This window comes from Anomalospiza imberbis, chromosome 1, assembly GCF_031753505.1.
Source record: "Anomalospiza imberbis isolate Cuckoo-Finch-1a 21T00152 chromosome 1, ASM3175350v1, whole genome shotgun sequence".
NCBI lineage: Eukaryota > Metazoa > Chordata > Aves > Passeriformes > Viduidae > Anomalospiza > Anomalospiza imberbis.
The window spans coordinates 102,416,752-102,434,457 of NC_089681.1; the positions used below are offsets into that span (position 1 = coordinate 102,416,752).

General features: G+C 35.5%; 1 protein-coding gene across 2 annotated transcripts in view; it reads left to right on the plus strand.

The window, feature by feature from the left end:
- Window positions 1-17,706, plus strand: part of CNTNAP2 (contactin associated protein 2) — a 1,020,441-nt gene that overhangs the window by 823,094 nt on the left and 179,641 nt on the right. For both annotated transcript variants that reach the window (XM_068202989.1, XM_068202997.1), the window contains one exon: window positions 8,790-8,946. In XM_068202989.1, coding sequence (XP_068059090.1) covers window positions 8,790-8,946 — 157 coding nt within the window. The remainder of the gene's footprint in view (window positions 1-8,789; window positions 8,947-17,706) is intronic.

Consider the following 17,706-nt stretch of genomic DNA (forward strand, 5'->3'; position numbering starts at 1 on the left):
ATCCCCTCACTGTTGAAATATCATTGGTGAGTTCCTAGGCTTTCTAATGTCCTTTTTAAGAAGGTAAATAAACCAGGATTTTTAGCTGTATTAACCTGCAGAATTTCAATGCTGATGGCTGCATGTATGTGTGCATGCTGCTTACCCATCCATCAGGTTTGGGTAGAGATATGTTGGTCAACTGATCACAAAAAGACAGCAAAATCATGGAATCCTCTGACTTATTGTTAGTATGTTCTTCACAAGACCATGACATGGACATGGGCATTCTGTCACGACCTGACTGGGCAGACCCCAGGGTGAGATATAAGTTTCTTGTGGGACTTTCTCAGCTTTGCTGTTTCTGGCACCTGTTCTACCTCAGGTAGTCCTAGCTTTGAAAAAGCTATTCTTTCAGAACACATAGTAAAAATTATAATTAACTGGGTTTTATTGAGTATTTATGTCTGTAAGTGTTCTTTTTATTCCACAAATGACATTTAGTCTTTTGAAAGTACTTGCTTTTCCCCTTAGCACTAAGCTAAGATATTTATTCTTAGGCCTTAAAAGATCCAGTAAATTTACAGTACACAATTAATTGCAACAGTAGCAAGTTTGGCACACCATGCTGTTAAGGATAGCAGGGTCTGTAGTGATTTTATAATGAATTCACTCAGCAAATAGTAGCATACAAGGACATCTGACAGCTGTTTTCCCCAGCTAAATCTCACCACTGAGACGTCATTCCAAGAAAAATAACAAGTCAGGCTTGGTTAGTAGTGCTGCAGCTTGGAATATGAGTTTTGACAAGGGAAAAAATCATTTGTACTGTACTAGCTTTTCATGAGCTGGGACAAGGAGTAAATCTCTCCAATGGCAAAATAAAGCTGTCAGACAGCTTTTTCATAAGATGCCGTTGGACATCAATACAACAGTTCTCCCTCCTGATCTTTTTTATAGATTGCTAATTCTGAAAGAAAAGTCATCTCTGCCTACATATTTGTGGATTCAGGCACTGATATTTTCGAAGGAGTTATACTAGAACAAAAATACAGACTCAATGAACAGGACTACCCCTATAGCCTTGCTGAAAAGGTGCTTTACCTAAAAATCTATCTCTAGGAAAAGATACTGTATTTGCTGCTTTATATTTTGAGATTGATATATACATGTATGAAATAAGTTCACTCAAAAATTAACAGGCAAATATCCAGGCACATGAGAATACTTTGATGAACTGAAGAATACAGCAATGGCCATCAGCCTGAGGCTTGGTCACCATTAAGGCAGTAATTTTGTTTCTCAAGCACTTGAATAGGTTTCCTTTTCTGTCTTTACTGGACATAGATGAGAAAATTAGGGCTTTTCTCATTTGGCCACTTTATATGCACCAAAACATAATTGAAGCCTAAGAAGTACGGTGAAGACTGATTGCAGGGGTCTTCTCCTCCAGGATAAGTGGGAAAGCCAGAGCTCCTGGTGGGACATCTGAATGTCTGATTTTCTGAGTTTCTGGTACTGAATGTCATGGAAGTTCTTCTTGTTTAGGGTTTAGGGAAGTTCTTTTAGTTCTAGGGTTATGGAGATGGTTATCTTTACCTTCACTTTAAAGTACAATACTTTATGGCTGTGGAGAAAAAGGAGACAGCAATTAATTCTTAATGTGCTCTTAAGAAAACAGTAAATAGACTGTGTTGTATTAACATTTACTGAAATTTTGTATGCTTCTCACAAATATTTTCCAATAATTATCTTCATTTTCTATTAAAATCTTAAGACCATACCCCCTTCATTTCCCTTTAATGTATTACCTTTGAGGTATGGCATAATTCTGAGTATCTTACAAAAGAAAAAAAATAAACACTTCTTTCTAAGGACTGTTGCATTAAAATGCTTTGGTCATGAATTCAGACATCACATCGACTCTTATATTAGCAAGCAAGGCATGTTTCAGAGTTCACTTTCTGGGCTGCCATTAAATCTTATCTTTTCAGGCAGTTTAAACAGTCTTTGCAAATAAATAGTACTGTCAAATAGACCAACCACTTTTCTGAGCTTATAAAGAAAACAAGTGTTTGAGGCTAGTCTTAGTAAAAGAAAAAAAAAATCATTTGCTAGTAGCACTGTGAAAAAAGAAGTCAGATGCGAGTGCCTACAAAATGAAAATTATCATAAATAGCAAACTAAAAGTTTCAGGTTATTCTTCTATTAAATGCACAAGTAGCTATAGATTAGGTGTTTCTAGTTTCCTGAAGTGGTCGAGGGTACTTCTAGTTTCTTTTCCTTTTATTGGTAGGTTTTTGAATGTCTCTTTTCTCCCCCAAGATTCCAGTGTTCTCAAATGCCTCATTCATGTTGTCATAACAGTTTGACTAATCTCAAGTCTTAGTCATTAGAATGGTGACCAATGATGCAAACTTTATTCACAAATACTAAGCACTCCTCATATTTTTCCAAACTGGTTGGAAAAAAAAATTATTTATCAGTTAACAAAATGAGAGCAGCAGCATAAGAATTGACTTCACTTACAATTCTCATATTAAATTAATGTGTATATGTTTCACAGCACATTAGTGAGCCAGCAGTGTTACTGGAAGAAATATAAAATCAGTAAAATATTAATTAAAAAATAATCTCACTATAATCACATATGCTAGACCTCTCCTTTTATTTTAGAAGGTTCACTCAAAGTCAGTTTCTACACAAGTACTGTCATTGAAATGTGGAAATGTGACATGTCAGACTCTTCTCTGAGTTCTTTTTTCTCAGTTTGAAATGATTCAGCCCTCTGGGTGATCACTGAAGCTGACAGAACCTGCTCATAATCTACCTCAGTTGTGAGCAGGAGTAGAATCTCTCACAGTTTAGGTTCTCCAGTTGTCAGCATCCACTCTTACCAGGAAACTCCTCAGCTTCTGGGTTTCCAGTCTAGGCGGGCACTTCCCAAGACGTGAGACAGGGGCAACAAATCTGAAAAGTGTCTACTCAGCTTCATGTTGGTCTGAAAAATGCATGTAATAATCAAGATGAAAAATCAAATCAGCACAAAATAAACCAGGCCAGCAAAGCCTACCCAGCTTTGACACCACTGACTTTAAGAATCCTAAACTGGAACATGTGGATATACTTGATGTGTGAGTGACATTAAACTCCTTTTGATTATTTTTTCAAAATAATAAATCTTCAAATGCTCAGAAAAATGGCTCACAATGTTCATTAAGAAGACTTGACCAGGGTGGAATAGATACTGCTGATGGTGTGAAGGAAAAAGCTGGAAATAAGAAAGCTGTGAAGCGCACAACCATATTAGCATGCTGAACTTTTCAAACAGTGACAAAATTATTCTTTCAGTGTCTGTTTCTTCACTGCTATAGCAGATAGAATTTCTGCACAGGTGTTAATGAACCATGACCTTAAATCAAGTTGACCTTGTGTGAGGCTAAATGTACTGGGTATTATAGTGTAGCTGAATGCAAAATGCATGTTTAAAGAAAGTATTTTATTCAAAAATAGAAGCATTATACTCATCTTTCCACATGTGCAAATTGAATTTTATATATTTTTAAGTATTGTCTTTAATTTCATCATCATATATTACCCCGGGAAATAGCTTTCATTTCTACCTATAATTAATTCAGGTGACCAAAGTTGCAGTATGTTTTTGAAAAATGTCTTTGGGCCTATTCTGCCAATAACAATGACTGGGTAATTAATTCAAGCTATTCCATTAAAAAAGAAGTAAAATACTGAGCAAAGGAATATTTCCTGAAAATAATAACAATCATACAAGTACTGTAATTGTTGTTGACATTCCTTAGTATTTAATGGGGATCTGTAATACTAATGGAAACTGGAAAGGACTGGAAAGGACCCATTTAATTCAAAGCTATCCAGTCCTGTAAATGAACAACTAATTTCTTCCAGGGAATAGCTAAATGTAATTGTTAAAGTTAGACAGGCTCCTCAATAAGTAATTTTCACTGGTCTTGTTTTTCAGAGGTTCCGAGCCATTGACTTCCATTTGAAAGAATCCCTAGCCTTTCTTTTTTACTATTTTCTTTGGTTTTAAAGACCATATAGAGGTCAGGGAAATTTCCAGAGCAAATGGAAGAGACTTATTTAACTTCTCCAGGTATTTTACAAATACAGTCATCAGCATTCTAAGGGCTGTATTTTGAATGGAGTCCTCTGAATGTAGACTGCCATGGAGCACCAGCCCACTTAATTTAGTTCTCTGAGTTCTCTCAGTATTGCTGCTTCAATTACTACTACTGAACACCTAGAAATAAAAGCCCTAAAATGTTGAAAGTAGTAGCATTTTAATTAATCCATTGCATTTTAAAATAATAAAACGAGTTGTTTATATTAAATGCTCAGTAGAATATAAAGTGTACTTTCAAAAGTTATACATTTTGAGACTTCAGCTAAAGTGCACTTTAAAAAGCTATACATTTTGAGACTGTTCATCTATATTAGAAATAAATATATTATTGACTATTAAGAGTTCTGTTCATACTACATTAACTTTTGTTGGGTATGGTTTTATATTAAATGAAATGGTTCACACAAAGATGCATTTATGAGATGAAAAAGGAATCACTTTTTTATGACACTGTGAGAATACAAATAAGTGATCTGTGAGAATACAGAAAAGTATCCTTAATCTTTACTTTTTCTTGAATATTCTGTACAGGAGAACTTAATAGAAAACATCAATGACCAGATTCTTTACAAACTTTGATCTAATAACTGTAAATCTGGCCTACCAGATTTAACCAAAGATATACATTTTGTTACACATTTATGAAAAATAAATTAATAATTTATATATTGTCATACAAAGTTATATATTTTATAACCAACCCTGCAAAGACATTGCAACCACTGTTAAATGTATTCCATGTAAATGTTAGACTTCTGTCTGTGTCTCTGTATGTGTGTGTGTGTATGTGTGTGTGTGAGACAGAGGGAGATTCAAATCACTACAAATATGATTTGAGTCTGATGTTATAGCCATGCTCATATGTCTACATGCCCCAATAAAATCATATTGGCCATTTTGTCCTTAGAAGATTGTTCTTTCTGTGAGGTTACAGGATCTCTTAAAAATTGGATATCTTTATCCATTTTCTTGGTATCCACACCTTACTTTACTCTGATAATATCATTATTTTTCTGCTAAGTCACTGAGCACACAGAACCTTGCAAGGGGCTTCTCTTCAAGAACAGACATGGAAAGACATCCTGGTCATAACTCAGCACACACAAACTTCAACACTTCCCACAGCATCCCTCAAAGGAGAGCTGGTTTGTACCCAAAAAGCAGTTCTGCATCAAGGCTTTATTCTAATCAAAACCCCTTCGCAGGCAGAGAATCTCTTTCCTCCTCCATCTTCTCATTATGCTATTTGTCCACAAAAGCTTGAGGGGAAAAAAGCACTCAGTTGATGAGAACAGCTAAAAAGCTTCCCATGACTTAAAATTTATATATAAGGAAGAAAAGGTAGTTTAAAAACACAGAAGAAATATCTTCTTGTATTACTTCTCTTTGCAATACATTCAAAAACTACTTTTGGTCCTTAAACTGAATTTATATACTCTTTATTTCATAAGACCAACATTTTTGATAGTTTAGCAAAATAATAACTTTTGTTAAAATAGTCTGATATTTAAAATTACATCCATTAATGATCATTCTTCACACTGGACTGCAATGCTCCTTCTACTTGGATTAGCCTTTTCCAAAACCTTCCAGAGCAGAAAAAAAAAAAAAAAAAAAAAAAAAAAAAAAAAAAAAAGAAAAAAAAAAAAGCAAAGGGCTTCTGAGCAGAAAGATTTACATCCTCAAAAAGAAACTCTAGAGGTATAAAAGAGAGTGAAGCGTGAGAGAAGAACAGTGATCCTCTTTCTAATTTTTTTTCCTGCGTGATACATCCTCCTCCCTTCTAGCTCTTCTGTTCTATTGGTTTTTTAATCTCTCCATTTGCAGGGTTTTCTCTTTGTTATGCTCAGTCATAGAGGTGTCTGCAATATAACTGCATAGCATTCCCAGTTTGAAGCATATGAACTTAAAACAAAATGTTGCTCATTCTTTTCTTGGCTGATGCAAAGCAGGAAACAAATATCATTTGATTTGACTGACGCAGAACAGATGGGATCTAACTGTGTCTCCACACCATTTATTAACCAGAGCTGTTATTATTACCTGTAATATTATTACCAACTGTAAAGGAGCTCCAGAACCTCTTGTATGGCCACTGTGGTGCAGAATGGTCTGGTGTGACACTCATCTCATTCCTGTGCCTGGGGTTTTGTCCCACTGCATGGATCCCCCCTAATGAGAGCTGTCTACCAAGATCTCCTCTGTTACAAGCCTTAGCACAATACACCAGGCAATCAGAGTGTTGAGTGGTCTTCACAAGGCAGTGCTGTAATTATTGGTTGTGGGGATGTCTAGCAGCATATGTCCTGAATGCAAAACCCTTAAAATTATATATTACATTCTTGACCTTTCAGAAATTTTAAACATGCACATTAGTTTCTTCCTAAGTTTGTGTTCCTGAGCCTGAGGGTAGGTCTTTTCTTCAGAATGAAGAAGCACGGGGCTTAGTCAGTATATAAAAAAAACACACTAAACACACTAAACACACTAAAAACAATAGATGTGAAAAACAGCTCTGTGTATGCCAGAATACGCTCATGGTTTAAAACTGTACACCAATTGTCATTTAAATGAGTTCAAACATGCCCCATTTGTGTCTGTCATAGTGGTTCATGACAGCAATCACTGTAGTCTGTAATTCTGCCATCACTTTCGTCTGCTTTAATCATTCTAAATCTTTCTCAATTTTTGATCTGCTTTTTGACAATTCTAAGTAATCTTTTTTTCTCCTAGTGCTTTAATTAGCAGTCTTGCTTCCCAGTAAATTATTTGCTGACTGAATCATGCAATCCTTCACTTGACAGAAAGAATGTAAACAAAGAGAATTTTGAGCAACAGTCAAAACAGCAGTATTGGTGCCACAGCATAAAAACTAACTTCAAAGATGAGATTAAAAAACCCTGTAAAATAGGAGTTTCAGATATCATTAATTCAGTAGTTGGATCCTGTATTAATGAAAGCAATTCTGTCATTTTCTGTGGAAAGATAACATTTACTCTTAAATGCTTTTTAAATAATCTTTTGTACTACAGGGCTACATACTCTCAGAACTGCTAGATTGCATTGCAGGTTGGGAATGCCACTGCAGCATTCACATGGCACATTCTTCTAACTTGCAACACTTTGTTCTGTGATAATTGAGTCACAGAAGCTAAAATGAACAATTCAGAGTCTAGAATAAAGTCATGTTATTACCATACCCATTGCATTAGCACTAGAGCTGAATGGCCATACAGTGCAGGACAGCAACATCTAATAAAAACCTTCAGCCACCACAAATTCTTCACAGTACTGTATTTTTGTTATCTTATATGATGTTAACAATTCAAATAAATTGGAAAAAGTGTTTTCAGAGAGCTGAGCATTTTTGGGATTTGGTCCTCTTTAAATATGTGTAGATATCTGGTTGTTCTCTTCATCTCCAGAATTTAATTTTCTTGAGAGTTTGGTGCGAATTACTTTCAACTTCTGTCTGGAATAAGTAGCTTTATGGTCTAGATGATCAAATCTAATTGTGAAATGGCTATTTTAAGGATTGTGCCTGTAGTTTTGGGGGAATGTGTGAGATGTGCAAGCTACAAATTATGGAAGTAGAATATATATTATGTAGGATTTTATTGGTAAAATTTATTAATCAGTGAATTCCATAGATTCATTTCATTTAATATAAAATTGCCAGCAGCAGATTAGATGAGGGAAAAGAGATATTTAAAAAATATATATTTATAGGCTGAGCTCAGTCATTACTTTTCAATGTCAAAAGTCACTACTTACATTGATACTGATTAAGTTATTCATTCTTATTTGAAGTTAAGTTCATATTTAAGTGTCTCCCTGAACCAGAGAATAAAAAATAATTTTCCAGTGAGGGCATTTTTTTCAAAGTAGAAATTAGAGTAGGGAGGGTTTATTTATTTATCTATTTATTTATACATAATGTCTTAGGCCAAAAGGGTTAGCAATAAGCTCAGAGCAGTATGTGAAAATATCCAGCTGCAGACCCAATGCGAAGATATATGGTTACATCAAAGTTCAGAACACCTCTGCTAAAGTATTACATTAAAAAGCATATATGCTTTTTTTAAAATGGTTAAGATGCTTTTGGAGTTTGATAAAATATCTTTGTGGTTTGTTTAGCACCAGTTGGCAAGAGCATGATGAACATGTTTGTTTTCCAGTGACAACAGAATTTTAATTTTCATTTAAAAATTGTTGTTTAGCAAATAAAGAAATAAATAAGAGAATAAACACATTTTCCTGTGCAGCATTCAAGGTCAAATATTGAAATAATCCATCTGATAGCTTAATATGTGAGTTTGAAATTAATTGAAAATAATTATGGAATCTGTCCACATAGTCTCAATATACAGAGTACAATTGAAAAGCTAAACAAAGAGCATATAATATTTTAAAAAAATAATCAGTCATTATAAATTGTGTGAATACAAGAAAAGAAATGTATTCTGTTTACCTGGCAAGGTCCTTTGAATACCTTTAGTAACAGTGAATTATTTTGTTTGCCAGCAATATGGGATGGCTCCAGTTATGTGTTTTTGGCATTTGCATATTAAACATCTGAGCTCAGATAATGCATTATAGAGCTCTACCTCTTTGATGCATCATAACCTTGCATTTTCATTCCTTGCAGAAGGGAATCCATATACCTGGTGGGTTGGAAAAGCCAATGAGAAGCACTACTATTGGGGCGGATCAGGACCTGGCATTCAAAAATGTGCCTGTGGCATCGAACGCAACTGTACTGATCCCAAGTACTACTGCAACTGTGATGCTGATTATAAGCAATGGTGAGTGCTTTACAAGAAGGCAGGATGAGAATGACCAAATCTCCTAACTTTTACAACACTGCCATGACTTTGAATATATATATCTTTTTTCTATATTTCCTTTCTTACCAAAGAAAAAAGGCAAAATTATTATATCTGTGATCCCTCCTGCAAAGTCTCGACCCATGCCTGGATTTCCATTTTATTCATGGTGTCTTTGACTGTTAAATATAAGGACTGTATTTATGAATTCCAGCCCACTGAACTATAGAAAAGAAGGCTAAAATTGCAAAGGCAAGTCCTCACAGGAAAGATCAGCATTTGGTTACCCATGCAACTTTGTCTCCATCAGATTCAGTTATACTGCAATACACAATTAATTTTATCCCTGCAACTTCATGTTTTTCCCCCAGAATTTCTCCTCTTTTTAAAGTGTTGCTTCTGCAACACTTGAATGTGAGTGATATGTATTGAAATCACTCTAGTGCCTCCAACTCTCACTCTATTTCATGAGGAAAAATATGTTAAGAACTAGATGCATATTATAGAATGAGGCTGTGTGTTTCAGAGGAAGCTACCAAGCTTTGCATGAGATCATTTAATTAATTAAGGTGGAAAAAAGAAAGAAACTTGCATCTCTGATATTCCCCATAAACATGAACAGACTGCATAAAGCTCATCATCATTTCGAGTGAGACCTTCTCTGTGGTTTACAACACTGTTTGTGAGCCTTAATCATTTGTGTCTCTTTTCTCATGACAGGCAGGATTATATTTTACATGGTATGCAATGTTCAGTGGCATATTGAAACCATACTTTTATGAACATTTCTCCCAATAATAGCAACCTGTGGGTAATTGAAGCAATACTGGCTCATAAACCATTTGAGGTTAATTGAGAAATTCTACAGCTATTAATGAATGTAGTAGTACAAAACTGTAGTGATATGTCAGAGACTAAAAAAGAAAAAAAAAAAGATTAAGAAGAATCACAGAACCACAGAATCACAGAATAGCAGTGAATGAAAGGGACCTCAGAGTTCCTCTAGTTCAACCCATCTGTTTAAGCAGGATCACCTATAAACTGTTGCCCAGTACTTTTTCTGGAGAGTTTTTTAATCAATCCAAGGATGGACTCTGCAGGTTCCCTGTGTTTATTGCCTCTGGTCCTGGGACTGGGCACTATTGGAAAGAATCTGACTCCATCTGCTTTGCACCCTGTTAGGTATTTATGGACATTGATGACATCCCTCTCAACCTTCTCTTCTCTTGGCTGAGCAGCCTCAGCTGCCTCTGCTTCTTTTCATAGGAGAGATGCCCCAGTCCCTCTTATCATCTTAGTGGCCCTTCATTGGACTCCATCCAGTAATTCCATCTCTCTCTTGTACTGAGGATCACAGAACTGGACCCAACACTCCAAATGTGGCCTCACTAGTGCTGAGCAGAGGAAAAGGATGGCCTCCCTTGACCTGCTCTCAAAACTTTGCCTAATGCACTCTCAGATACCATTGGCAGCTTGGCCTCTAGTGCACATTGCTGGCTCATGTTCACCTTGGCATCCACCAGAATCCTTAGAGTGTTTTCAGCCAAGTTTTTTCCCACCTGGATGGCTCCTAGCATATACTCGTGCATGGGATTTTTTTCTCCCAGGTTCAAGGCTTTACACTCTTCACTGTTGAACATTATGACATTTCTGTGAACCCCCTTCTCTGGCTTATGAAAATCCCTTCAGATAGCAGCAGGACCCAGATTGGTGTGATCTGCAAGAATGAAGTATGAAAAACACAAAAATAGACTAATAAAGGAAACCTTCCAGTCCCTGCAAACATTGTAGATAAGGATGTGGAAAATCAACTATTGCCACAGACATTGCCACCCTAAGCTTTGACATTGTTTGGATAGTAAGCTGTTAGCTATGATATGGGATGAACTACAGAACACTGCAGATATAGAGGAGTCAGTTTTAGAGACAGGGTAATCACACATGCTGCCAAACTTCTGAAATATAATTATATAGAGAGAATGAAGAATATAAAGTCAGATGACTCCAACTCAATCATAGATACTAGAGCAGTGTGGCAGGAGAGATATAGGTTTGATTCTGTGTCAAAATGGTAACAATAAAAGGAAGATATTGTGATAATAATTACAATAATGGTAGAATTAGGAGCAGTTACAGTTTTCATTGCCTGAGGCACTCGATGCATATCCATGAATAATAGGGCTCTGTACCATATGTTGACTGCTTTCCTTTACAGCAAGGGAAATGTATGGGGAAAATGGCACTGGATTTTGACCTCTTCTTGAAGATTCCCCAAGAGTCACAGATGATAATGTAATAAGCAGCATTCACTCAATAATCTTTCTGTAACCTCTGCACTCCCTATATACACTGAGATTATGTGAATTATACTAATGAACAGATTCATAAGGTTATTAGACTTAGCTCTAAAATAGGCTTATTATCATAAAAGATCTACAACTGTTTACTCAGAACTTCATACAAGAATGCATTATTGCACACAATATTTCTTTACATAAGTATCAGATTTTATTCAGAACTACTATTCATTGCAAGACATTTTATGAAAAGCAATTATACCATTGGATATTATATTTTAATCTGTGGTGTGTGTAAATCACAGGAAGAAATGAAAGCTATATTATAGACTTCAAGGACATTTTGTTCAAGATTCATTTTTTCAGTTTGGTTTTGGCAGAATCTAGTCTTTTCTATAGTCATATCTTTTGGGTTTGGGAGATATTTTGAGGAATCCTAGTTAGGAATTTTATCTAGCCAGGTTCATCAATACCTAAAAAGCAAGTGAGCTGCAGAGGAAAGGAGACCTTGATCATCAGGGAGACTTCAATCATCAGGGCAGAATTCAACCGGGGCCTCCAACACATCTGTGCCCAATTCTGGTGACAGCAAAACAGCTCCTGGTTTGGTCAACAGACTATGCAAGAGTTTATGATGAGCAGACAAGTCTCAGCTCATATATTAACAAAGAGGCTTGCCACCGCTTGCCACCATAGCTCACCAGCACAACTTCTTTTAGAAGGATTTACAATCCCCTAAAAGAGAAGGGTTGAGTAAACACCAAACTGTGGCGGAGAGTTCAGGTGGGACTTTTGCAGTAATTGCATATCTTGTCCACAGCTGGGAGCACTGTATTTGGTTGTGGTATGCCCACAGTGATGTTCTGTTCCTGCCCAGGCAGTGTTGGAAAAATTGTTTTGGGGTTTTTTGGGTGGTTGCAGGGGTAATATACAGACGGAAGAAGGCAGGAGCAGAGCAATAACTATATTAGAAGAGGTAAGGAACTAAAATGGGAAAAGAAGATGCTGTAGAAATTGTGAGGATGAAAGGTGAAGAAGAGGAGCAAGATTCAAGAGAGAGATTTTAAAAGGAAATTGAGGAGCCACTGAAGAATGGGTCAGGCTGAACCAGAATGATGTAGTGTAAGTAGAATATTGTCCACTATTTTTATTGTAGAAGTTAGAAATTGTGTTGGAAATGAAGAAAGGATTACATATTGATGAATGATTTCATAGCAAAGGCAGGACAATGTTTCCCTGGAGATTTGGATTCTAACCCTGTGTCTGGAACCACATTCCTGCAGTTTCATAAAACATTTCTTCACAGAACAGTCATTAGTCTGATCCTAATTTTCTGGGTATCTAGTGGAAAGCCAGAAGTCCACTTTGTGAAAATACCAAACATTCCCAGCTGCAGCCAGAATAAGGGATCACTCTCTGAATGCATCTAATGCAGTTATTCAAAGGAAAAAAAAAAAAAAAAAAAAGGCATGTATGCATCTCAGATGGAACACTAAGTGAGTGTTTTTAACATTAACATCTTCCAGCCTCAGCATCCAATCTGTAGAATCCAAATTATGCCAGCTACTCCATCATGGAGGTACTGCAAAAATTGGTAGATTTATGAAGCAATCATCTGCTGTACTAATGAGCACTATAAAAAATCCAATGAGAAGATGTGGTCTTTATAGAATGATTTGAAATAACACGTTAGATATAAAATGGTATCCACATATTGAAGCATTAGAGTAAATTTGGAGAGTAGGTAGGCAATGTTGTACTAAATGAGTATTGTCTGCATCCTATACTGAATAATGCTGAAGCCCTCCAGAATAAATAACGATCAGCGACCAGTCAAGGATTGCATCATCGTGGTAGGAGCAGGGGACTCATTAAAGCTCTTTAAGCATCTTGAAATGCTTTTTTTCCAAAATTTTGTGTTTGATTTTTTGGGGTTTTTTTTAATCCAAGTATGTGGGTAATTCTAAGAACCAGCTGTGTTAATTATGGACTCACTTAAAATGTAACTTTTCCCAGAGATTAGTGTATACCATTGGTTTGGTGAACCCTACATCTGTATGGTTTTTCTATTAATGATTTTTAAAATTTCACATCACACATTGTCTATCTGAATAAAATAGTTGCAGAATTATTCAGCACATACCTGATATGTTGATTATCATGCCTGGATGGTAAATAAACCAAATGGTAAATATTGGCAGGGAATATGAGATATGAAATTCAGATTTATGTGTATTTACACACATTCTAAAATAGAACCTGATTCTTTAGCAACTTATGTTGTTGCTGCAATGTAAGTATTAAGAAGTCATTTTTGTCATGATAAAGAAACAAAAACACAGATGGGAGAGCTTCACCCAGAGTAATCCAGCCAAAATGATCCTTAGTCCCAAATTATCTATGATTTGTGTCCAAAATGAAATTAATTCAGAGTTAAATGGATCAAGTTGTATAAGAAAGGTTAGATTTGCTTGCTAATAGAGATCATTTTTAAAGTGTGTGTGGTTGACATTTAAAGTCAGATTGCCTCAATCTTGAGAGAATAAAGGTATCTGTTATGAGTAGCAAGAAGTTCTTTTAGATAAAATGTAAGACTTTTTGAAAAAAATCTTATTTGAATAAGAACATTATTATTACAATATAGGTAGCTCCTTTAAAAAATGACTGGCATTGTAGACATAGGCACACTGTACTCATTAAGTAGCAAATGTAAAGCTCTGCGAAGAAATTTTGATTCCTACTCTCATTTGAGACTAGGGTCAGTTAAGACTCAGATTGGCCAAAGTTTCTACACCACAGGGTCCTTGATTTTTATTACAGAGAAGTCAGACAATAAGTCAGAAGACTTATAATTTGATGCTGTTCAAGGATTTACTCAGAAAAGGTGACAAAAAGTTTTTTCATTTAGCACTCCCTGATGTGAATGCACTTCAGGTTACAAAGTCAGTCATGGACTTTACTTCTGACTACTGATGTGGTTGCTAATCTTTCAAGAACTATTTGGTGGCCCAAAAGATGATCAAAAGGGTCTAAGCAGAATTTGCAGATAAAATTGCTTTGGACAAATTGAGAAAATCAGTTTAGGGAACCTTATTTATAATCTCATAGTTTGGATACTAAAGTTTCTTTCTCCCGAGTCTGTCAAATTGCTTTATTTTTGTGAGGTGTTTTACAGAACACTCTGCAGGATGCATCCCTCTTCCCAACTCTTTTCCTACAAAGGGAGTTTCAAAAGAAAGTTTCAGGTCATGGGAAAAGATGACTAAACAGAGCTCAGAATGACAATGTTTTTGAGTGACAGAAATATGGGTGGATGTTGAAAAGCCAGCCTGAAGCTGTGGAAATGACAGGTAGGTCATTTGTAGCCAGATTTAACAGGATATTAAAGGCTCCTGGAGCTATAGGTAGACATCAAGGATTAAGTTTAGTATGTAATAATTACCATTGAAATCATAGAAATTTCAGTTCCTGACTCCCTGAGGCACTTTTGAAAATCCATCTGTCCTTTAACCTTGTGTGCTCTCAGTAACAGAGCTGCTGATGCAGAGAGAGCTGGATAGTTAGAAGACAGTGGCTTCTTTTGTCCTTTGTTAGAAGCTGCAAACAATGTCTTGGTATTATTTTTTTCCATTACTTTGCCATCTAGGCAGCAATTGGAGTTTCCACAGAGGTGTTACATGATCAGAAGTGTCTAGGCTACACAATCTCTGTGGAAAACAAAAACCAAAACCAAACTGAGAACTTATCATTGGTTCTATGCAGCTACATTTTGTTTAAATTTGATTAATATTTCTAGCATTATGTATTGAAATCTTAAGAGTAGGTAAAAGGGATCAAATTTTAATATACCTAAAAGAACTTGAAGGATTATAAAAGTACTATTGAGGAACACGCATGACTAGAAACATCATATATGTATGTATATATATGTATATATATGTATGTATATACAAAAAATTTTCAATAAAACTAGACAGATTGACTGCATTAAAAATCAAGCATTTATATATGGTAACCTCATATTAAAACAGTAAGTTGCAAAACAGGCACTTTTTGCTAAAATACAGAGGCCTTTATTTAATAAGAAAACACACTAGTTTGTATTACAGGAAATGGGAAAAAAAAAAAAAAAAAAAACAAAGAAAACAGAACAAAACAAAAACAAGCAAGCAAAAACCCAAAACCAAAATCCAACCAACCAAACAAAAAAAAAAAAAAACCCAAATTAAAAAACCCCAGGAATTTATCTGATAAGGTTTGTAATGTGCTGCTGTTTTACTTTTACTTCACATCTTTATCAGATGATTAATCACAATTACCTAGAAATTTAGGAAACTTTGTAGAATTAGGCCACAGCACTTTGAGAACTTTTATTCAACATTTTTTTTAGAACTTTAAGGCCATCTTTGAAATGATGGACAAGAAAACACTATTAGTAATTGTATGCAGTAATTGCATCTCTTAATTAAATAAATGTTGAAATATCAAAACTTTTTTTTTTAGTTATGCTTAAGGAGTGAATTAATTTTGTTGATGAAGGCAGGGAAACTTAGCTGACAAATTTCACTATTTCAGATGGCTGTTTTTCTTGAACTCTTACAAATCCAGACAGGCTTTTATAGGTCTTTTAGGGTTACCTCACAGAGTTCCTTTGTACACTGACATTGACACCTAATAGTATATATTTCCATTCAGTCACAATTTAGCACTTTGACAGTATGTAATGGCACAGAATAAAAATTTGCATGAAGAGGGACACTAAAGACAGAAAGTCAAGCATTCAAACCTTAGGAAATATTATATTTAATATAGCTGGTAGTACTTCTTTTCCATATGAGTGATATATTTGAGCTGAAACTTTCACCAAAAGAGAAGCAGATAGCCAGAAGCCATGAAGTTCATTCCTTCTAGTTACAATTTGCCCATTAAAACTACTCCAGTAGGGAAAAAGGTCAACTAACCGGGTATTAAGTAGGCTACTGTCTGTCCCATGTTTCTCAACTGTGCTCATCAAATGTAACTGGTATGCAACACTGAAACAGAGTTTGCATGCTGAAAAATGTGAAATCTTCCTTAAATATATTCCATTCTCTTATTTTTATAACCTGTTCTATGTTTTTATTTATAAAAACTATATATACCTTGTATTTGTCCATTATGCATTCCTCTTTTTTACATCTTCCACAAGAAAAAATTGAATGATTTTGTTTCTGATAATGACAGATTAAAAGTTTTGAGAGATGAAAATTTTGAAGTGGAAAATTTTTGAAGTGGAAAATTTTGGTCATGCTACAAATGTGCTGAGTAGTGTCTTTCAAACTGTCCTTTACTTGTACCTAGTACCACCACAGGATTCTGGCCAAAATCCAGGATTTTGTTATGCAAGGCTGTCAACAAACACAAAAAACTTTTTTATTCCTCAATGCTCTGCATTTACTACCATAAATGTTTATATAAGACTGATATGAGTGATTTAAAATTTAATCCAAGGGCCAATAAAAGGCATAGCACCTCTTGCACAGTAAGTTTTCAGGCTATTGCTTTTATGTACACTTGGAAGGACTTTCCTGTCTGGAATTGCCTCTAATGCTTGTGTTGTGCTTCTGATGAGCTGACAGCTCTAGTCCAGGATCCAGACAAACCTAGGATCACATAGATTGCTCTTTATCTTTTAGAGATGTCCGTGCAAGTACTGACAACAGCCAGGGTATGTAGCTTGCAGGAACGGACAGATTTCCAGCCTTCACTGATACAGATTGAGGGGTTTAGGAGTTTCAAGATTCAATGAATCATGAAAATTTCAAATTTTACTTGTGCTTCCTCTCTTTTCACTTCTGTATTACTCACCTTTGGGACTTGATTCAGGCCTCGTTTATAGCAAGCTGATCCTACTTAGACTTTAGCTATCATCCTACTCACTGGGAGTAAGGAAAACTTCTCCCCTAAGACTTCTGGCTCATGGCAGTGACCAGACATGTGAGGAACAAAGTCTTAACATTCTCCAAACCTGAAAACACAGGAAAATGTGGGCATTGATATGACATTAAATAACTCTTCAGCAACCTGCCTTTTCTATGTTAAAATACCCCTTTCTTACTCAGTCCTATTTATTCAGTCCTGTGTACAATGATTTTTCTTCCTGTAATCAATACAAAACTATGAATGAGGAAACAGGAATATGTACTGCCTCATGCATCATGAGCAGTCTTTTACCATGCTGTAAATGCGAAAATAGTCAAGCTCTAACAACTTCCTAAGGATGAAGATGATTCCTATTTGACTTCAAGTTCATTCATTTCTCAGTGTTAGCAGTAATGAATGATCTTAAAGGGGAGAGTGATGACACGACATTATCCTTGTTTATTAATTTACTCTGTAAATCATTGTCAGACAAAAAGTAGGTGTTCATCCTGCTGCCAACCTCACTTCTGAGTGTTGCTGT